The following is a 21,472-nucleotide window of genomic DNA, read 5'->3' as shown; positions in this document are numbered from 1 at the left end:
GGAGCTAAATGACCTTTAGGCGCGTGTTATTTCTTTTTTGAACTATGTGTGTGTATATTAGAAGGGTAAGACAGGCCAACCTTTATCAGTATTTGCAACGCGTGCTTTTTTCTTGAACTACTATTTAACAAAAAAAAAAAAAAAAAAAAAAAAAAAAAAAAAAAAAAAAAAAAAAGTATAGTTAATTAGCTTCATTGTTTTATTTTTTTTCTCTTTTTCTTCTTTTCTTCTTTTAATATTATACATATACCAAATAATAGCAATATTTATTCAAAATACTCGCTATAGAATGAGAAGCTTTTCAGTCATTTCATTATTCTCGACTTTGATGATACTATTATATCAAACGACTGAAACAAAATCATTAGATCTAAGTGAATATGGACTTTGTAACGTACAAGGTGATTCATCAGAGTGTGCTTTCGCTTGTCAAGAAATAGTACAAGGAAGAGGTAGCTGTATTTTTAATAAATGCTATTGTACTGAAATGACAGAAATTGGGAAATGTGAAGATGATAATCATGAATCTTGCGATGCACTCTGTCAAGATATGTCTCCAGATTTGATTGGCTTCTGTATGGATGATCAATGTAACTGTATTACATGATAAAGATTACCAGCCAAGGGATTTCTTCTAAAAACAAACAAACAAACAAACAAAACCCTTCTTTTGTATCTATCATAAACAAGAAAATATATACTTTAATTGTATAATACATACATACATACATACATACATGCATTTATGTATATATATGTATATGGCTTTATTATTTTAGCTATATTAATTAACTACTACTACTACTACTACTACTACTACTATTACTATTACTATTTTAATTTTATTCTGTTAATATGGCAAAAACAGGCCTTGATATACTTAGTTATTTTTCCAAGATGTACAGTTTATTAACTGGTTTGCTTAATAATAATAAAAAAATATTTTTATTGTTATGAATAACGTCTCAATCTGCAAGGAATATATTTTATGCAGTCATATATTGAGGAGAAAGGCCTAAAGTGTGTTTATTTGCCACCTTTTACTTTATTTTCAAACCCCAACAGCAGAGAAATATAAATCCATTCAACAAGATTAAAACTATTTCTTACTGCAATAAGTAGATTGACTAAAGCCTCTAATACAACAATCACTCATAAAGACCTGGAAGAATATTTATTTCAATGATTGATCTTATAGATAAAAATGTTAATTCACAAATACAATCATTAGTTAGAGGAGAGCTACAGAGATATACTTTGTTGAAGATATATTTTCATAGTACAATGAATTTAATGTTTAACTATAATTTAGCCCATTTCTTTATCCTAAAATCATGTAGTAATTTTCTTTCTTTCTTTTTTTTTTTTTTTTTTTTTTTTTTCATTTCTTCTCCTTCTAAGGCCCCTATAATTTAATATGTCACAAATAAAAAATTATATAATTAAGCAGTTTAATCAAAATCTATCTTTCTTTTTTACTTACTTTTTTTTTTCCTTTCCTTTCTTTTCAAATCTAAACAACAATGTATAGACCAAGACACATTATTAGGTTATTCTTATTCTTATTATTATTATTATCGTTGACTATTGCTCAAGGGGTACCGCCAACAGCAGAACCACCATCTTCTACTCCAGTAACATCCGCGCCTAATACAGTTGTTTTAACAAAGGGAGAATGTGATGTAGCTACAGGGGATATACGATGTCGATATGCTTGTGGTCCAGAACAACTTCAACCTATGTGTATTTCAGGTCAATGTTATTGTACAAATGTTGGACTTGGTAGTTGTAAAGTAGGTAGAAATAGTGAAGGTTGTATTGCCATTTGTCAACATCTAGGAAAGACCTCAAAGGGTTGTTTCGAGGGTGAATGTAATTGTGATTAATAAAGCAGCCATAATCCTATTTATAACAGTTGACCATCATAGTCTAGCTTATTTTTATTATTTTCATAAATGTATATGTGTATAATTGTATATATTTATATATACATATTTACATGTATTTATATATGATATACATATTTGTATGTATCTTATTTATTTATTTATTTTCTTTACTCCTTTTATATATACATGTATTTTCTCCTTTATTGTTCTCTCACCCCCCCTCCCTCTTTTATTATCCTATTCATATTTGCTTAAAAATATAAATTAAGTATACATGTATGTACTCTATTGTATAGAATAATAATAATATGATATATATATATATGTGTGTGTGTATGTATGTGTATAAACAAGGTTTCGTTTGCTTGCTTTTCTTAAATGTTGTTGTAAAAGATAATATCTGCTTAGTGTAGAAATTTTAAATAAAATTATTCGTCTGTAATATCAAATATAGTTGAAGAAGAGAGACTTTGAGTAATTGTGATTGTTTCTGTGGACGTGGTATTGTTTTCTTTATCCCCTTTGAGGATAGACAACGGTGGTGAAATATCTTTTGATTTTACCATTTCATTATAATAAGATGATAGTTTACATTTGTTTTGATCATATTGAATATCCTTTGTTAAATAATGAAAATCATCAAATAAAGATGTAGTTTGACTGCACAGTTCAAAGGTAGGTAATGAAATGGCCGGGATATAGTTCTTTCTTCTTTTCTCTTCTTCTTCATCATCATCCTCTTCTTCATCTAAACTTATCTTTATATCCTTTTCTTTGTCGTAACAAAGCTCTCTAGCTGCTGATGCGTAAAATTCAACGTGTTTCTTATATGTCAAGATAGATGTTGGGACTAAGAGTCGATGATTACCAAAATGGGTAGTGGATGAATATAATGAGTTGGGCAGATCTGGAATATATCGACCCCAAGCCAGCTCTTGAAATGGTGCTGTTGTAGTTGTTGCTTCTGTAGGTCGATTGAAGACACGTTTGTTTATTGTCTTTTTTATTCTTCTTTCTTCAGATAAAGTCTGATAAATGACAAACCCAACTAGACTAAGCCAATTAATGCATAGTAAAATTGCACAAATCCATGTAGAATCACTTAAAATACATCTATTTATTATATGTATATATTTATAAATATCAATATATATATATATTTTTTTTTTTGTTTAATGAACAAAGCATAATACATACCTCTTGTATAATAATGGATAAAGTAAATCATGATTTGAATCAAATAATGTATAACAAGATGTCAATAATCCAATTCGTGGTTCTTCGAGCTTATAACTATCATTTGTCCATGGTTCTTCTGTTACTCCTGAATCAAATATAACAGCCGTAATGACAGAAGATAAAATAAGTAAAAAGGATAAAGACCCAATACATTTATCAAGAGAATACGACTGATTTTGTCGTTGTTGTTGTTGTTGCTGCTGCTGCTTTTTATCATGCTTATATGAAAATAATGTACTGATTATAGTAAAACATTTTGTATTTATACAGATAATTATTAAACTTCCTGCTAGCGAGAATCCTAATGAAACATACCAACTAAGATACTGAGGAGTAGTTAGGTGATATAAGTATACACATATATAAATGTATTTGATCTATAAATGATAATACCTGCCAGTGCCCAGCTGTCATCCAATTCGGAATTTCTGTCTATTATACACACATATATATACATATATATAAGTTGGCATCGAAGTTTTTTTTTTTTTTTTTTTTTTTTTTTTTGTTATTATAATTCATATTAATACCTTTTCTATATACTCTTGCAACAAAATACATTGAGCTAAATGACATGAAAATGATATTAAACTAATAATGAATGCTAAATATCGTAAAATGTGAACATAAATAATAATACGCATGCTAAGATATTAAATATTAATAAGACAAAAAGGAAAAGAAATAATAAAAAAAAAGTAAACTTCATGTTAAATATATGCATCTTTCTGTATAATAAAGCTTGTATACAGAAAACTCAAAAAGCTCTATTAAGGGGAGAAGGAGAAAGAGAAGGATTATTATATAAAAACAAACATATTACCATTAGTACTTAATAATCTTAAATATTATAACAGAAAGCGAAAAAAGGAGACATTGTGATTTACTATATACTTAATTTATACGGTTTCCCCCTCCCCCTCTTTTGTATATATCAAATTCAATAAAACACAAACTATATATTAAGCCTTTTATAATATAATTTATATAGTAAATAAAATTATCTATTATATTCATTCAAGTGAAATGCTATTGTCGAGTAAACAATACAAATAATTAAACAATTTTAATTAATACGTGAATTTCGTAATTGTATTGAATTTGTGCATATCAATAAAGGCTTATGCAGTCATAATAGATCGAATTATTTATTACATTATAATGTCTTTAGTAGTATAATTGTTAATTCTGTATTGTAATTCCTTACTCCTCAAAAATCGAGCCGGTCACCAACCTACTGCCATAAGTTGACTTTTAATATCATGTTTACTTGATTAAACAAGCAGATCAAAAAATTCTATTTAGATCCTCTTGATCCATTTTATCAAATAATATTAAAACATCTAACACTTTCATTAGCTATAACACATTTTACTCGGTCGTAGCCAACACTTTCCTGATTTATACTTTATCTCACAGACTTCTTTAATAATTCCTATAAATATTCATTCAATTTAAATTCATAAATAAAATGATTCGACTTTAAAACGAGTTGTTCAGTCTTCTTGCTGGCTTCTTTTATCTTTTTTTTTTATTAAATTTATTGTATGATATTTTTTATATCGCAACCCACTATGAATCAGAATGGTTTCCATTAGTATTAATAAATAGGTTTTCTCTCAGTTTTATGTACAAATCATTCACTCACTGCTTGAATATGGCTTAGCCATAAATACTTTCAACTCAAGAGCTATCACATATCTCTCTAGAAAATTGTCAAAATAAGTGCCCTATGCCACATATTGGGTGGTTATTCAAACTTTTCAACGAAAGTGATACCACATATCACTAGGTTGCCTTATATGCACAAATGTATAAGTATACCTTAAGTTTGATATATATATATATTTTTTTTTCACTTTCTTTGTATCACCCAGATAAGATTTTCTTTGCTTACTCATCTTCAACTCTCTGTCAATCATTCGTAATAGTACTGCTTGTCCAAAAAAAGAAAGAAAGAAAGAAAGAATACTCCTCTTTAGAAAAGATGTAATTCCTTTACTTGGTAATCTTGATCTGCGTCTTTTCAAGCATACTCCATCTTCTTCCCTTCTAAACAAATTAGTGTTAAGATCATTACTCCAAATTTTTTTTATGCTTGTCACAATACCTTGATAATTGATCCTATACTGTGTCTGCCTATGACAAAACCATGACCATAGCCGTTGTATGCGTTGTTGTCTTGGTTAATAACTACATGATCGCCTTTCACCCTGTACTTTTCATCCTGATTAATTGTTCAATCGGTTTCATTCCATTCACTGCCTATATATGCAAATGTCTGAAATAGTTGACGATCCTCTTTCCCTTTTACTTAATAGCCTCCCTACAAAAAAAAAAAAAAAAAAAAAAAAAGAAAAAAAAAGTCATTTAATATAGTCTCTCCTTAATTCATCCTTTGGCCATCTAAATGTTTCATCTTGCATAAAAATGGACTATTTGGCTTATTCCTCCTCTTCCTCTCTAATAATGCTGGTTCTCTCTTGATTAAGCGGGCTATCTCCGTAAAGCCATTTTTCTTTTCTATCTACATATATTTCCTCTTCTCTCCTTGACTTTAATCTTTACTTTACTTTTTTCTTTCTTCGTTTCTGATAGCCTTTTTTATTTTTTTGAACTGACTAGGGCAAATCAGTTTATTATAGCTTCATGCTCATTAGTTACAAGATGATTTTTTAATTGTGGATTCAGCACAAAAAAGGTAAATGAAAAAAAGGTTTAAGTTCCAAAAAAGAATAGTTTTTTTTTTCTTATTCTATCCTTTTTCTTACATTACTTTCATTTGCTATTTTCATCATGCCAAAAATGAGTCTATCAGTAACAGATATATTTGAAGGCTATTTAGAAAGTAATTACTTATTTTCTTTTAATATTTAATATATAGGCTTACAGAATCTACCATCTGAAATAGATCAAAATATGTACGAGTTACGACGCATAGATGATGATTTACAAAATAACATATACCTTTAAATAGTTGAAAACAAGACGATCTATTTCTTTCTTTCTTTCTTTTTTTTTTTTAAAAAAAAGAATGCAAAAAGACTTATTCAAGACGCAAACAATCTTTCATAAAACATTACAAAGCATCAGCCAATGTTAACTCCATGGACTTGATGATTACTCATTCACAACTAGAAAAAAAATTACAAGATAGCTATTCAAAAGCAAGATCAGAAAATTAAATTGACGATCCGAATGTATGATCTTGTGTCACGGCATATTGAGCGCTTAGATTCGCAAGTAACAAAGAGTGGATTAAATGAAATAGACTAGATTGCTCAAGCTTCATTCAGTAATAGAAAAAATATGTTTAATACAGATCATTCATCCTCATGGCATAATAACGTTGACTTACCAGGTAATATATAGATATAATTATAAAATTGGATTCATTATATATTTGTATATTTGTTTTAACTAGTACAAAGGAAAAAAAAACGATTCGAATTTAATTGATATGTATGTATTTTGTAGTGTGAAAAGGAATGGTTTCATTATAGCTGTGTTGGTTTAGTTGAGCCTCCTGCTGTTAAAAGGTTTTGTGACGAATGTAAAGAAGAAGAAGAAGTCTATACCAGCAGGCATTATTTTAATAGCGGTGAAGAAGACAATTTATCTTGATAGTTATTTATTTTATTTATTTATTTTGTTTTATTTACTCTTTTTTAAGATAATAATTTATCGCCAAACCATTGATTAGCAGCAGGGACTTTACGTTCAATATTTGGTATATGTTCACATGCCTTTGCTATTCTACATAATAAAGCTTCGTTCCACCATTTAGCCATAAACTGTAGACCGATAGGCATACCTTCATGGAAACCAGCAGGCACATTAACCGCAGGAAGCCCTGTCAAATTAGCCAATGTACAAAATGCCATGGATCGAATAGTAAGCTTAACATGAGTCATACCATAGGTATGGGCCTTTTCAGGGATCTCGGGCGCAATAAGTGCAGTCGTGGGACATAAAATTAGATCCACTTTTTGCTCTTCAAAAATATGACGCATGTGGTTCATCATACGTGTACGTACTTGTTGTGCTCTTATAAAGTCACGGCTATCTAATGCCTTAGCTGCACCTGTCATAATACGTGTATGAGCCAAGAGCTTACGTTGTTTAGATTCATAACGAGAAATGAAATTGTGCATTTCACTACAGATTGTAATTGAATGAGCTAATAATAAAAAGTTAATGAAACAAGGCTAGATATTCTTTTATAAAAAAAAAAAAAAAAAAAAAAAAAAAAAAAAAAAAAAAAAAAAAAAGATAAAATAAAATAAGAAAAAGCCTTCACCTGGAGAAGCAATATCCAAATCAGGAATTTCAATCTCCTTTATATGTGCACCTAATATCTCTAAATAGTGCTTGAAAATATTCAGTTTTTCAAGGATAACAGGTTCAGTCAAATTCTTTGCCCAATCAGGGTAAACAGCAATAGTAAGATCAGAGAGATCATGATAATTATCATAGTCTTTTAATGATACAGGAGGTTGTAGGAGAGAATAAGGGTCCTTTGGATCAGGACCAGCAATGATACTATAAGCTAATGTCATATCATCTGCAGTAGCTGCGAGCGGACCATAACTACCTAAACTAGGATCTACCGGTGCACTACCATAAGCAGATACACGAGCATATGTTGTTTTTAAGCCATACAACCCACAAAAGGATGAAGGAATTCTAGTAGTAGTGATAGGTTAAATTTCTATTTTTTTTTTTTTTTTTTTTTTTACCTTATAGATCCTCCACCATCAGCTCCAATACTTATAGGGAATAATCCGCCAGCTACACAACCTCCACAACCTCCACTAGAACCTCCACAGGAGTGAGTAAGACCATAAGGATTTTTAGGCATTCCTGTATTAGGATTAACAGTAAAGGTATCCCAACCAAGCTCATTCATAACAGTTGAGCCTACAATGATAGCACCCGCATTTCTTAATTTGGTTACCAAAGTAGCATCATCAGTAGCAGGTTGGTGATCACTAATAAAGCTTGTACCCAGCTTGGTTTCTAAATCTTTAATATTTATTTCTTCCTTAATAGTAATAAATACACCATCTATTTGACTTAAAGGAGCATGTTGTTTATATCTTTCTGTAGATGCCTTTGCTTGCTCTAAAATATCTTGAGTATAAAAGCGAACCCAATTCATGCTTCTACTTTTTTCTAATTGATTCATAAGATTTTTAGCTACTTTAGTAGGTGTTGTTTTAAATTGTGTATAGGCTTCATGGTAATCCCAAAAGGATAAAAAGGGTGAAGTACTTTTATGATTAGGATCTAGCTTAGGTATTTCTTTCTATATAGCGTATACATATATATATATATATATATATTAATTCATCTAGTAGATCTATGTTTATAAATAGAAGCGCTATTTTTTTTAAAAAAAAAAATTACCGTATGTACTTGAGCATCCTTTGGCGAGTTAATGTATTCTAATGGAATAGCTAAAGTAGTTGGATGTTCAACAATATCCATACGATCTCTTAACTTATACAAAAGAGCATCTGAAGCAACCTTTTGTTTAATGAAAGGGATATATTCGACAGCATTTGCTGCAAGCAATAAAGGAAGACCATAAATTTCAGGTGCTTTGAATTCTTCTTCTTGTATCTATAAACATATTATTATTTAATAAATACCATTGAAATGTATAATAAATAATCATACACACATTTTTATCAAATGTATTCACTTTACTCATTAAAACTAATAAAAGAAAGAAAAAAAAAAGTAAAAGAAAAAAAAAAGAAGTATTAATAAATTCTTCTAATTATTTCCATATTAAGCATTTGCTCGTGTGACGACTAAGGATTTTGTCTGTTGTTAGTCAACAAGGAGAAACTTTTTATCCGCTTACCAACTTTTTAATCCGTCCCCCCTTTTTTTTCTTCCTCCGAGACAAATAAAATGATGTTCTAGATGACTTTTTACACGTTATTTAGAATTTAAAAAAATTGTTTCTTTAGTCATTGACTCTGAGAATGATGATTATAAGGATAAATGTATTTGTTTCAATAAAAAAAAAATTTAAATAATGAATATTCTAAACAAATATACAATCATAAAAAAAATTTACTTGATAAAAAGCATTGCAGTATCACATATACAACAAGCTTAAATTAAGGTGGAATCAGCGTTGTTAAGGCTAGAATTAAAAATCAAATATTAACAGTAAAAGAGTCATTTACCTATTCTAATAATTACAACAGGCAATAATCCTTTTTAATATGCAAGATAATTTTGACAGAATTTTCGATTCAAAAAAAAAAAAAAAAAAAAAAAAAAAGCATCTACACAGAAAATATGACGTCTGTTAAAATTATTATATGAAGTGTAGTAGAACTATAAGTCATCAAGTTGCTTTACGCATGTATACTCATATCATGTACACCCTCTCACCCTCTTTTTTTTTTTAACAATACAAAATGTTTGTACATGTATAAAAAAGAGAAGAAACTTGAAGTTATTCTAAATAAAGGATCTGCTAGTAGTAAAGTTTTTTTTTTTTTTTTTTGTTGAACCCCGCATTGGTTTTATTGGCCTAGGTCGTGCTGCTATACAATATGCACCTATTTTTCCTTGTTATCCTGCTTTTTATATATCTTTCATTGTTTATTATATCATGGGTCCATATCCTATTGATCAGTTAGAACCAGATCTTCGTAAAATTGCTGATAATAATTATATATTTCAAAACTGGGCAAAAACGTTTCAGTGTAAACCTGAATTATACTTTACACCTTCTACTGAAGAACAGATTCAAAAAGTAAATTGTGTATCTTTTTTTTTTCTCTCCTTAATATAGTAAAAACACTAAACCACAAAGGTTTATTATGTTATATAGATTATTAATTTAGCTAGGAGTCTGCACAAACCTGTCAAAGTGATTGGATCAGGACATTCACCATCTGATCTGGCATGTACTAATGGTTTCATGATCAGCATTGACAGATTGGATAATTTACTTGGTATAGATAAAAAGAACTGTAGAGCTACAGTTGAAGCTGGTATGAAGCTTCATAAATTACATCAAATACTGCGAGAAAATGGACTTGCCTTAAGTAACTTAGGCTCTATTTCTGACCAAACAGTGGCGGGTGTTATTTCAACTGCAAGTCATGGTACAGGCGCCAACTATGGCTGTCTTTCTACAATGGTAAACATATATAATTCATAAACTATTGCGTACATACATACATACATACATACAAAATAATAATAATAGATTGTCGATATGACTTTGATTACAGCGGATGGAAATACATTGTTTTGTTCAGATACAGAGAATAAAGAGATATTTGCAGCTGCTCGATGTAGTTTAGGTAGCTTAGGTATCATCACACGTGTAACATTACAACTAGAACCAGACTTTAAATTGGAAGCAATTCAAAAACCTTACAAGTTTTCTGATATTCTAAATAATTGGGATGCAGTGATTCACTCTTCAGAACACACTCGTATCTGGTGGTATCCTCATACGGATGACTGTGTTGTCTGGAAAGCAAATCGAACGACAAAAGACATTTCTCGATCAGGACCTAGTACGTTAATAGAATGGGGTTGGGGATTTCATGCATATCAAGCTATGCTGAACATCACTCGTTATAAGACTTCACTCATTCCATACTTGACAAAGCTTATGTTTCGTACTTTACATTCTTATCCTGTTCAAATAGTTGATGTCTCTAATAAAGTTTTCAACTTTGATTGTCTCTTTCCTCAGTATGTGAATGAATGGGCTATCGATTGGAAGGATGCACCTGCTGCGCTTCGAAAACTGGATACATTCATCGTTGAAAATGACTTGAAAGTTCATTTCCCTGTTGAAATTCGATTTGTAGATGAAGATGATGTATGGTTAAGTCCTGCTTATGGCCGTAAAACTTGTTATATAGGGATTATCATGTATCGTCCTTATCATAAACCTGTCCCTTACAAAAAGTATTGGAAAGGCTATGAAGATATTATGCGTCAATTTAAGGGTCGTCCTCATTGGGCAAAGGTATGATCATTTTGCATTATAAAAATTAGCCTTAAAATATATATACATGTATATAAATTGTATATTAGGCTCATGGACAAACAAGAGAAAGTCTGGAGACATCTTATCCAAAGTTTCAAGATTTTTTACAAATTCGTCAAAAATTAGATCCTGAGGGTATGTTTCTTAATGATTATTTAAAACGGCATGTTGTTATATCCCATCACCAAGAAGCTGCTAGACTTTAAGGGATAGTAAAAATGATGTATATTCGTTTAGTTACGATTTATGTTTATATACAATAATATGAAAAAAATATATAATAATGAATTTGTTCGATAAAGTAGATATTCTGAATACATAATGTAGTAATGAATCTTTTTTTCTTTCTTTTTTAAAAAGTAGTAAAATGGTGAGTTTCTGGATTGAGTAAAGAGTTCTCGGGATTTTCAAATGATGGTAATGAGATTGAAGAAGATGATGATTCAGCTGAAATGTTTAACTCTTTATATTTTTTGTGAAGTTTAGCTAACATTTTCAAGGTCTTAAATTCATATTTCTTTGTTTCCATTTCATATCTTCTCGTTTCAGCTTCATATCGTCTAATTTTAACTTCATATCTTCTTGTCTTTGCTTCATACATCTTAGTCTTACAGTCATATCTCTTCATCTCTGCTTGCTGTTTTCTCCTCTTTACACTACTCTTTGATTCTTTTAGTGATCTATTCTCTTTATCACCTATATCTTTTGATAACAGGGCATTTTCTGTAAAACAGTCTAATTCATACTTTTTTCGTTTATTGGTTTTTTGAATCAAATCTTCTACATTTTTGAGATTCTTATTTAATTCTGCTGTTGGCTTAGGGAAAAGACTATTTGCTATGCTAAAAGGTGATAGGGTTGCTTCACAATCAATAGATCTTTGTTTATCAGTTTGCTGTTCAGACGATAATACACAAACCTCTTGCATATCTGCACGAGGTTGGCTTACTATCTTTTCTGAATCCAAGACAATATTATGATTGAAAATACAAGAAAATATTGGCTTTTCGTGTTGTTTATCTACTGTTGAAGAAGAGTTCATACTTATCTCTTTTGATAATTCTTCTACATTTGAATTTTGAAGATTTGATAAGGCTTCTATACTCGAAGTATCTGTGCTTGATGTTGGTAGACTTGACGACTCAAGACCAGGTGTTTGGGTATTTTCTACTGTTTCGTGTAAATTAGATGTATTTACATTTAATATTTGTACCTCGGGTGATTGTTCTTTTGTAGTTTGTACTTTAGGTATTTGCTCTCCTTCTCCTCTTCTTTGTTCTTCAGGTGTATTAGTAGTTGTTGTGTGTGTATGCTGTGTTTGAATCATCGGTGTCTCTTCTATCTTGTCTTGTCCTTTCGTGTTTATCGTGACCAAACTCAGCTCTTGTGAGGCAGAAGAGTGATCTTGATTTCCTTCATGAATAGCTTCTTGGTGAACCAATTCTTTAGGTGTTTCTATAGCTATTGGGCTTGAGTTACTTTCAACACTATCTTTCTCCATCGCTTCCTCTATATTAGAGTGCACACTGAAATCACCATCACTATCTTCAGCTGGTTCTACACAGGGTATTCGAACTCTTTTCGCATCTTCTTGGAGTCGCTTTTCTTCCTCAAGAATAAGCTTTAAATAGGGTAAATCATTTAACGTATCAGCAATTTCAAAAAAATAAGGACACGTTTTGATTAGTTTAGCTATAAATAAAAGGAGAAGAAGAAGAAAAAAAAATTAAAGGTAAATATAAGATGCTATCTCAACGTTCGTAACTCTCTCTCTCTCTTATTTTTAAAAAAAAAAAAGAACAAACTTTTGAATGTAATAAAGTCCTTTGATAAATGGGGTTTTCCAGCTCTAAAAAGAATGTCAGGTTGTAAACCACCTAATTTTATTTTCTTTTGGCTTTTTCATATTGTTTGATAATCGACTTTATTTTAGCAGTAATCTCATAACGCGATTGACGATGAGTTGCACCATACATATAAAATTCCTCTAATATGAGAGTTGTTTTGAGAGATAAAGATAGCTTATCAGCTTTAGGATCCATCCATACTTTAAGAAGTGCTCCCTCATTACGAAGAAGTATTTGAATAAGTCGATCGTATGAACTCTTGCCATCTACTGATCGATTGGCATCTTCTGTCCAACGTATTTTCTGTTGTGCTGCTCGTTTTATTAAAACCCTAGATTGAAGTAATTGTTGCCGTGCACTTGGAGCACTTCTTTTTGTTCGTACCATGCTTTATTTATTTTATTCTCAAAATAAAAAATATGTAAAGAGTAAAAAGTAAAAAAAAAAAAAAAAAAAAAAAAAAATGCACATTTAATATATACAAATATAAATATTTTTATTGCGTTGTGATATCATCGTCATTTTTATATATATATATATGTGTGTGTATATAAAAAAATAAAAAGAAAAAGAAACAGGCTTCATTTGCATAATGTAGATCATTATATATTTATTCTGGTCTTTGATTAGGGAAACTACCCAAGATAACTACATCTAAGCAAAACTTTTCTAAATCTTTTAAAGCTTTCTTAATATCGTCATTCTCAAAATGTCCTGAACATTCAACGAAAAAGACATAATGCCATGGGCGTTGACGACTTGGACGTGAATCGATCTTAAACAAGTTTAAACCATAATCTTTAAATACTTTCAAGCCATCACATAGGGCACCAGGTTGACGATGATCGACAGTGAATGTAATAAGCGTATGATCGTCTTTTGTAGGTGAATCACTTGCAGTACCAATAATTAGAAAACGAGTTGTATTTGCTATATACATATATGTATATTCATATACATTTATTTGTTATTGTTTCAGAACAAACGAACCAACAAACATTATTTCTTACCTGTAACATCTTCAATATTAGTCGCAATAGCTTCTAATCCATATAATTCTGCACAAATTTCGCTACAAATAGCAGCAGCGCCAGTTTCTAAAGCGGCTTTTTGAGCGGCTTCAGCAGTTGAATTCACAGAAATACGTTTAGCGTTTGGAATATGTGTTGATAGCCATTTTTGAGTTTGGCCTAATCCTTGAGGGTGACTATAGACTTTTGTAATATTTTCCAGTTTAGTTGTATTTGAAAGTAAATATTGATGAACTGTCAAATATGTTTCTGCTCGTACTTTGACTGATGTATGAATAAAATAATCAAGTGTCTCAACAACTGAACCAAAAGTAGAATTCTCAAAAGGCACAATACCATATGTCGTTTGTCCTTTTTCAACAGCTTCAAAAACAACTGTACAAAATCATTAATTTTTTTTTTTTTTTAATTTTTGATATAAACGGGAAATTTACATACGATCAATTTGCTTTTGAGGAACATAAGCTACACTATCACCTAAACGGTTATAAGCAGCTTGATGTGAAAAAGTGCCAGGAGGACCTAGATATGCCATTGAAACATCTTTTTGTAAAGCAATTGATGCAGACATAATCTAAAAAAAAAAGGATTAGAAATACCTAAAGTATATTTTTGTGTAATCATTACTTCTCTGAAAATAGCATGTAAAGATTCATTATTTAAAGGGCCAGCATTCATACGAGTTAACTAAGTGTTCTTGTGAATACAATTATCACTTTATTTATTTATTTATTTTTTTTATAGCATGTATACTTTTTCATAAATTTCTTTTTCACGACCAGGTCTATACACTTGAACATTGTCAACATTTTCTTCATTTTGACTTTTTGCAAGGAGAAAAATAAAATATTTATTATTACAAGTGAATAGCGGTATTTTTTCTTTTTTTTTTTAAAAAAAAAAGACTTACTTGTTCTTCTTTTTTGCGGCACCAATGTCTAATGAAACACGAGCACGTTCATTCAAAATGTTGACAATTGTAGTGTCAAGCGAATCTATCTTTTTTCGAAGCGAAACTAAATCACTCATGTCAAACTTATAAAAAAAGGAAAGGAAAAAGAAAGAAAGAAAGAAAGAGAGAAACAAAGACTGTTTTATGAAAAGTATATTTTTACTTGTGTATTCGCTTTAACGGAAATTATAGAATTGCTTTTTTTTTTACTTCAAATCCAGATGAGATGAAATAAATTGATTTGCCTTTGTAACACTTATTTTTATACTTATACTTGCACTTCTTTAGATTACATAATAAAATATATTGTATTTAAAAAGATGTAATGCGAGAATGCATTACTTCAGTATGGAATAAGCTTACCATGATTGCTGTTCATTAACTCGTATAACCTATAATACAAAATAGACTACTTTTAATGCATAACATGCAAAGTATTATTCCCAACCACCTGTATTTCCTATATTTTTTACTTTATGTTTATCACATTCTATTCAATAGTATCCGCTAGTAAGGTTACTTTAAAGCTAAAAAAAAAAGATATCTTTATTGATATACTTTTCATTCTTACTATATTGGACTGTTAATTTTCTTTTTTTTTCAAAGTATTATCCATTGTTAATCAGGGTTCAATTAAGATGGCTGTAGCAAATAGTGACCATTTGGATAAATAACAATTGATTCAACAATGAAAATTTAACAAAGATATCTAAAATAAACGACTCCATTAAAATTTAGAACAAGTTGAAAGATAATAGTGTTTAAATCAAAAGGTAAAATTCAATTATTGATATGCTGTCGTATGTAACTTTCATCTTATAAAGGACCCTTTTTTTTTTTTTTGAATTCCTATCCAAATGCCCACGAATGTCAATTATGTATTGTATCCGCCTATAATGGCACATTCTATAATTTTTGGTAGAAATATGTTTATTCAGCTTGAGGTTATATCAAGAGATTCTCTATTATTTCATTTTCTTTATCTTCTTGTCTTTTATATGAATATGTATTTATTATAATACGTTTTATATGTGAATCATTTCAGAGAGGAGTATGTTTAGTACATATATATACATATAGGGTGTTTTAAAAAAAAAGAAGAAGAAAATATGAATAACTAAATATGCATATTTGCTTTATATTATGAAGCTCTTAGAGTCTAATCAAATTATTAAACGTACTAAAGGCGGTATTGGTATTGTATTGAGTGTATTAGCTCTACTTTTCTGCGGATACTTGATAGACTTAGTTAGTTAATTACTCAATATTGTATGATAACCGAAAATTTATATATATTGGATGTATTTTTAATAAATCTTTGATAGAAATATTGACTGAGCATATCAAAGTCCTAAATATCATAACTTGCATACAAAATTCAACTTTATATCTAGAAAAATGTTCTGCTCTGCTGTATTAGAACACAGCAGAAGAAGATATTTCAGTAGCTTAAATTACATATATCTATCTATTCGAGGAGTTTTTTTTTTTTTTATTTTGATTTGATAGCATTAGTTCGTAGTATGCATCATTAAATATTTATATGTATTTATTGTTTAATATTCAAGACAAAGTATATCTTTTTTTCTTCTTCTTCTCTTTTTAATATCGCTCTTCTCATTTCTTCCATCATTTAAATAATGTTTCACAAAAATCGGCATTAATTTTTTTAAGTTATTTGTGTACGCGTATTTGTATAGTATTTTTATTTTTTTCTTTTCTTTTTTTTTTTTTAAAAAAAAAAATAAATATACAAATAAAATATGTCACACCATCCCAGTTATGTTATGACAGCATTATGTACCGCAGGGTAATTTTTATTACAATACAAGTCCATTTAGAATACTTTTTATTAGTTAAATAAACAAACAAATAAATAAATAAACAGAGGAATTGCTGGCTATGCACGCTCACGCTCAGTCCCTTCCCTTGTCGCAGGTGTTGGTGTAGGAGCAATGTATGGTGTTGCAAGTTATTTGATAAAAGAAAATAAATATTATGGACATGAAACAGGAGTAGCAGCATCCGTTATCTTGGCAAGTAGCATGGTTCCAAAGGCCATTCGATCTAGAAAACCTATCCCTGTAACTTTTGCAGTTTGTTCTGTAGCAACTGGTCTATATTATAGTAAAAAAATAATTGAATATTGGTAATAAAGTCCTCTCCCTCCCCTCTGCTGCCAGCAACTCCTTATTACTTCAGTATAATATAAATTTCTATTTTTTTTTTTAATGACTTTTCATCTTTTACTATTAACTCGTTGACATTCAAGTATAAATAAGTAAGCAGTAAAGTTATAGAGTGTAGCTATACAAACAAAGGCTTCCCTTTTATTAATTCGAAAGTTAAGTCTCGTTAATAGAACATCGTTTATTAACTTTTGTGAAGATGGGAGGTTTTTTTTTTTCTGTCAAGTGTAAACTACTACATAATGGATTTGAAAATGTTCGAAGAGACGACTTATTATTATTAAACAGCAAATAATAATATTTATTCAAACTAATACAGATTATCCTAATTATAAAGATCAAAAAAGAACAATATTGGTATATAACTATTTAATGACTAAAGCTAATGTTTTATAAGTTTAAGTCCATCATTTTTTTGATGTTTCTTCATTGCTAATCCAACTCTGTTCTTTTCAAAGTCAAATTGAGTATAAAAGGCATATGTAAAAGCTCTTCCAATAACATAGTCAGTATCTGAATCACTCTTCCCAATATGAGTATGACACATTTCACAACAAGTAGTTGTCTTACGAGACTCACTCCAATAAGAAGGAGGAACAACAGCTTCAACCTTTCCAAATGTAATTGCAAAAGACGTAAGTCTATTCATTAAACAGCAAGGTACCTTGAATGTATTATCGCTTTTATCATATTCAGCGTACCAACGTTTTCTAAATTCCTCGGCTTTTTTTTTTTTGAAGTTAGTTATTTTTTCTTTTTCTTTTTTTTTTTATTATTATTACCTTGTGCATTAGGTAATCCTATTACGTCTGTTGATGAACTAAAAATAGCTTTAGCCTTGGGACTAACTTTGAATGAATGATTATCTTTAAATTTAGCTGCTGTTACAGGAACAGCCCAATTTCCGGAATCAGAATGATGACTATGTTTAGTATCAACATAATATACATTGCCTTTTATAGCACTTTTGTCAACTCCGCCTATTTAAAAAAAAAGAGAGGAATAAAAGTTCCAAATAAATAATAATGAAATTTACATTTAATTTTTTTTTTTTTTTTACCAATAACTAAATAGCCTGCAGGTTGTTCATGATGAGAACGTTTAGTAAAATGAGTTCCAGCCGATGTTGGGTTAGTAGTTGAAGAGACTGAGCCAGAATCCGAAAAGCCACTACCACCATCACTACTGATGAAAGTAGTGTACATACCAAATTGAGAACTCGATAATCCATTACCTTGTTGGTAAGCGTTAGGAATAAAACCCGAGGTAGGAATTTGATCGCCGCTACGCTTTGAATAATGAACAGTAGCATTACTATTGAGATTGATATTTCTGCCTAGACCAAGAAAACCATCGAACCCTTTATTGAACTTTTTCATCTCATAGGCACCGCCAAAGGGCATTCGCTTGACAGTTAATCCTGCGAAATGAAATGTATCTTCGTAGATGGTTGTATCGACAATGCCTTTACCATAATCTAAAACAAAAGAATGACCAGTAGAGTCCACGGTAGTTGATTCTTTGGGATCATATGCTTTACGTCCTTTGCAATTCTTAGTGTTACAATCAATGTCACGTACCCACGTAAATCCTGTAGATGTATCAAATGCCAATGTAAAGTTTTGAGGTGGATTACCGATTTGAACGACACCACCAAGCATACCATCTCTTAATTCCTTGGCACCTGCAGATACATATTTTGAATGCCCACCATGAGAAGATCTTTTGTTATGATAGTATAGAGGGATTCTATGCATCGTTTCGGCAGAAATATGCAATACTAGCATATTTATTGCCACGAAAAATAAAGTTAATTTCATCTCTAGCACTCTATCTATTTGAAATATAGAGAAAAAGATTATCAAAAAAAAAAAGAAAAGTATAAAAATACAAAATACAAAAATAATATGCTATATATTTAATAAATTATTTATTATTGCCAGAAGTATTCCCGACGACGCTTCTTGTTCCGTTAAGGAACTGAAACCTAATAAAAATAGAAAGAACAACAATGCTTCTATTACCAGGAAGCAATCTCCTTCTTCATTTTTCTTTTTCCGAAAGTATATGTGTATGTGTATGTGTATGTATACATATTAACAGTCTTATGCTAAGATTATTACAATATATTTTAGTAGCTTTAATTAGGTTGATTATTATGTAAATGTTCTTTTGACAGCTGTTATACAATTTACATAGTATTCAAGACATATTTATTTATTTAGAAAAAAAAAAGCTATTATGATGCATGTAAAATCTAATAATTATATATTCATGTATATTTTGGCCATTTATTTACATTTCTTTTATATATGCATACTGTCTAATTATGATTAAATCTTATGAACTAAGCCAGAACCTATAGAATATAAAATAAATAAACATCTAATGTTTAAATAAATAAATAATAGATATAAACATGTACCATCTAAGCCATTATAATAAAACCAGTTTTGAATAGGCAATTCTTTAGCAGAAAGGGTTCTTAAAATATCTTGTGCTAAAATACCGCCCACAATAGCAGCTACAGCTGATAATTCTGTATCATACAACCTCACCATTTCACTATTATAAAATAAATAAATAAAAAGATTCAAGAATGGCATAGTAGTTTGTTTACCTTATCAAGTTATCATCTAAAATACTATCGTCATTAATACCCATATCAGATAAATATTTAGACTTATTTTCAAGTAATAGCTTTTCATCTGCTTTTGTTGGAATTCGTTGATATTCTTTTTCAAACTTCAACAATACTGTATAAATGATTAAATACAAAATAATATGAAATTTAATTTTGAATAACTTACTATGAATAAGAAAAGTCATAGGCGAAGTTCTTCTTTTAATAGTCTTAATTCTTGTATCTGTCCAATTCTTTTGCAAAGATTCATCTAAGCTGGAATAGATCTCTACTCTTGCCGTCTTTTCCACAGTTGTTGCTTTTTTAGTATCAACAGGAGAATTTAATTTCTTTTCTCTAAATAAACAAACAAATAATACAATTATTTAGTTTTTTTTTTTTTTTTTTTTTTTTTTTCTATCGATTCATGTTCATCTTATACTTTACTGAATATAAGCATGTTCAATCAAGTCGCAAAAAATATAGCCAAACCAGCCAAAGACGTCGGCAGCATAGAATGGCTTTTTAACTCTTCTTCTGATTTCATCTATGTGTGCCTATTTAAATTATAGCCATGTTATCATTTGATTGTTGTTCATCTAAAATAAAATAAACTTACTATTAATGTGTAATCAGAATGAATTAAACATACAACTGAAAATGATTCGAAAAATTCTGGAGTTTTTTCTTTAATGTTTTGCTGATCAACAATCACTTGAACACGAGGATTTAAATTTCGAATACTACTTGCTGCTGCTTGTGCTTTCTATTAACATAATACACACACATATATATATATATATATATAAATAAAAAGTACGATTTAAATAGATTCATTTCTGTTACATACATTCTGTCCAATATTAGCTTCAGTTAGAAAGAATTGAGCACCCAAATCGTATTCAGTTACTGTTTCATGATCAAGTAATGTAATGCTGGCAACACCAGCTAAAGCAAGGTTTTTACAAACTTCATCACTTAAAGCACGCATCCCAGCAATGAGAATATCAGCTTTACCAATTCTAATAACATGTACATGTATATTTAAGTGAATGAATACTTATGCTTCTATTCTATTCTTTTTTTTTTTCTTTTTCTTCTTCTTATTTACCTTTGTTGCGCGTCGAAACCCCAAAGTCGAATCTGACGATCGTAAATAGCTGCTTCGTCTATCAAATAGATCATCAAGTATTTAATCAATATTTCCTTTTCTTTTTTTTTTTTTTGTATAAAATGAGATTCTACCTTTTGATATTTCAGTGTTCATATTACAATTTGTTAATTAAAAAAATAAAATAAAATAAAAAGAAAATAAAAGCTTGCTAGAGAATTATATGTAGAGAAAAAAAAAAATACCAAGTTACGTCTGATCATGTAAGTGACTGTAATAATTAAAATATTAAAATGTCTACTGTAAGATAGAGAAGATGATAGACTAGAATAGTATCAAACAACTACGAATCAAATATGAATAATAATAATAATAAATCGAATTAAATAATATAAAATTCTTATTATTATTTATCAATATTTAACCTATGAGAATAAGATTGATTTATTTAACAAAGCTTTATCTTATTCTCTATATTTTATTCACGTATATATTGAAATAAAGATAGGGTGAATTATATACATACGATTATCCTGAGAGAATGCTTGATGAT

At 29.6% G+C, this 21,472-nt stretch overlaps 10 protein-coding genes across 10 annotated transcripts; 4 read left to right on the top strand and 6 right to left on the bottom strand.

Moving 5' to 3' along the window:
- Positions 1-240: 240 nt before the first annotated feature.
- On the top strand, positions 241-2,125 carry BX663DRAFT_558943 (uncharacterized protein). Its single transcript, XM_051531829.1, has 2 exons — positions 241-590; positions 1,597-2,125. The coding sequence occupies exons 1-2, from the start codon at positions 290-292 to the stop codon at positions 1,884-1,886; spliced, it is 591 nt and encodes a 196-aa protein (XP_051385516.1). The 5' UTR covers positions 241-289; the 3' UTR covers positions 1,887-2,125.
- A 192-nt stretch (positions 2,126-2,317) lies between these two features.
- BX663DRAFT_583630 (uncharacterized protein) lies at positions 2,318-3,772 on the bottom strand (the record flags this gene model as incomplete). Its single annotated transcript, XM_051532216.1, has 6 exons — positions 2,318-2,439; positions 2,482-3,002; positions 3,087-3,365; positions 3,444-3,454; positions 3,522-3,560; positions 3,659-3,772. The coding sequence occupies 6 exons, from the start codon at positions 3,770-3,772 to the stop codon at positions 2,318-2,320; spliced, it is 1,086 nt and encodes a 361-aa protein (XP_051385515.1).
- Positions 3,773-4,902: 1,130 nt separating this feature from the next.
- Positions 4,903-5,157, top strand: BX663DRAFT_500051 (uncharacterized protein). The gene has a single exon (XM_051526267.1). The coding sequence runs from the start codon at positions 4,939-4,941 to the stop codon at positions 5,119-5,121; it is 183 nt and encodes a 60-aa protein (XP_051385514.1). The 5' UTR covers positions 4,903-4,938; the 3' UTR covers positions 5,122-5,157.
- A 1,539-nt stretch (positions 5,158-6,696) lies between these two features.
- BX663DRAFT_500049 (amidase signature domain-containing protein) lies at positions 6,697-8,849 on the bottom strand. Its single transcript, XM_051526266.1, has 5 exons — positions 8,815-8,849; positions 8,538-8,753; positions 7,868-8,436; positions 7,429-7,814; positions 6,697-7,308 (listed from the first exon to the last, which is right to left on the bottom strand). The coding sequence occupies exons 1-5, from the start codon at positions 8,842-8,844 to the stop codon at positions 6,797-6,799; spliced, it is 1,713 nt and encodes a 570-aa protein (XP_051385513.1). The 5' UTR covers positions 8,845-8,849; the 3' UTR covers positions 6,697-6,796.
- A 916-nt stretch (positions 8,850-9,765) lies between these two features.
- BX663DRAFT_549521 (D-arabinono-1,4-lactone oxidase-domain-containing protein) lies at positions 9,766-11,372 on the top strand (the record flags this gene model as incomplete). Its single annotated transcript, XM_051531157.1, has 4 exons — positions 9,766-9,909; positions 9,988-10,299; positions 10,369-11,145; positions 11,214-11,372. 4 exons carry the CDS (start codon positions 9,766-9,768, stop codon positions 11,370-11,372), a joined length of 1,392 nt encoding a protein of 463 aa, XP_051385512.1.
- BX663DRAFT_285551 (uncharacterized protein) lies at positions 11,205-12,620 on the bottom strand. The gene is made up of 2 exons (XM_051521998.1): positions 12,380-12,620; positions 11,205-12,336 (listed from the first exon to the last, which is right to left on the bottom strand). The coding sequence occupies exon 2, from the start codon at positions 12,206-12,208 to the stop codon at positions 11,519-11,521; it is 690 nt and encodes a 229-aa protein (XP_051385511.1). The 5' UTR covers positions 12,209-12,336; positions 12,380-12,620; the 3' UTR covers positions 11,205-11,518.
- An 885-nt stretch (positions 12,621-13,505) lies between these two features.
- On the bottom strand, positions 13,506-15,201 carry BX663DRAFT_500038 (Prephenate dehydratase-domain-containing protein). The gene is made up of 6 exons (XM_051526265.1): positions 14,955-15,201; positions 14,798-14,867; positions 14,672-14,731; positions 14,483-14,618; positions 14,024-14,419; positions 13,506-13,943 (listed from the first exon to the last, which is right to left on the bottom strand). Exons 1-6 carry the CDS (start codon positions 15,071-15,073, stop codon positions 13,624-13,626), a joined length of 1,101 nt encoding a protein of 366 aa, XP_051385510.1. The 5' UTR covers positions 15,074-15,201; the 3' UTR covers positions 13,506-13,623.
- A 1,558-nt stretch (positions 15,202-16,759) lies between these two features.
- On the top strand, positions 16,760-17,149 carry BX663DRAFT_429943 (transmembrane proteins 14C-domain-containing protein; the record flags this gene model as incomplete). Its single annotated transcript, XM_051522766.1, has 2 exons — positions 16,760-16,806; positions 16,885-17,149. 2 exons carry the CDS (start codon positions 16,760-16,762, stop codon positions 17,147-17,149), a joined length of 312 nt encoding a protein of 103 aa, XP_051385509.1.
- A 311-nt stretch (positions 17,150-17,460) lies between these two features.
- On the bottom strand, positions 17,461-19,190 carry BX663DRAFT_449732 (aspartic peptidase domain-containing protein). The gene is made up of 3 exons (XM_051523733.1): positions 18,246-19,190; positions 17,968-18,165; positions 17,461-17,908 (listed from the first exon to the last, which is right to left on the bottom strand). The coding sequence occupies exons 1-3, from the start codon at positions 19,003-19,005 to the stop codon at positions 17,568-17,570; spliced, it is 1,299 nt and encodes a 432-aa protein (XP_051385508.1). The 5' UTR covers positions 19,006-19,190; the 3' UTR covers positions 17,461-17,567.
- A 230-nt stretch (positions 19,191-19,420) lies between these two features.
- BX663DRAFT_500033 (uncharacterized protein) lies at positions 19,421-21,168 on the bottom strand. Its single transcript, XM_051526264.1, has 9 exons — positions 21,054-21,168; positions 20,920-20,977; positions 20,659-20,830; positions 20,428-20,574; positions 20,256-20,365; positions 19,996-20,165; positions 19,806-19,941; positions 19,611-19,750; positions 19,421-19,544 (listed from the first exon to the last, which is right to left on the bottom strand). The coding sequence occupies exons 1-9, from the start codon at positions 21,073-21,075 to the stop codon at positions 19,519-19,521; spliced, it is 981 nt and encodes a 326-aa protein (XP_051385507.1). The 5' UTR covers positions 21,076-21,168; the 3' UTR covers positions 19,421-19,518.
- Between the last annotated feature and the right edge of the window lie 304 nt (positions 21,169-21,472).

The sequence above is a fragment of the Cokeromyces recurvatus genome, assembly GCF_025118155.1.
Source record: "Cokeromyces recurvatus strain NRRL 2243 chromosome Unknown BX663scaffold_5, whole genome shotgun sequence".
Lineage (NCBI taxonomy): Eukaryota > Fungi > Mucoromycota > Mucoromycetes > Mucorales > Mucoraceae > Cokeromyces > Cokeromyces recurvatus.
Note: the sequence above shows the minus strand (reverse complement) of the source record. Positions and strands in the feature narration are given on the sequence as shown.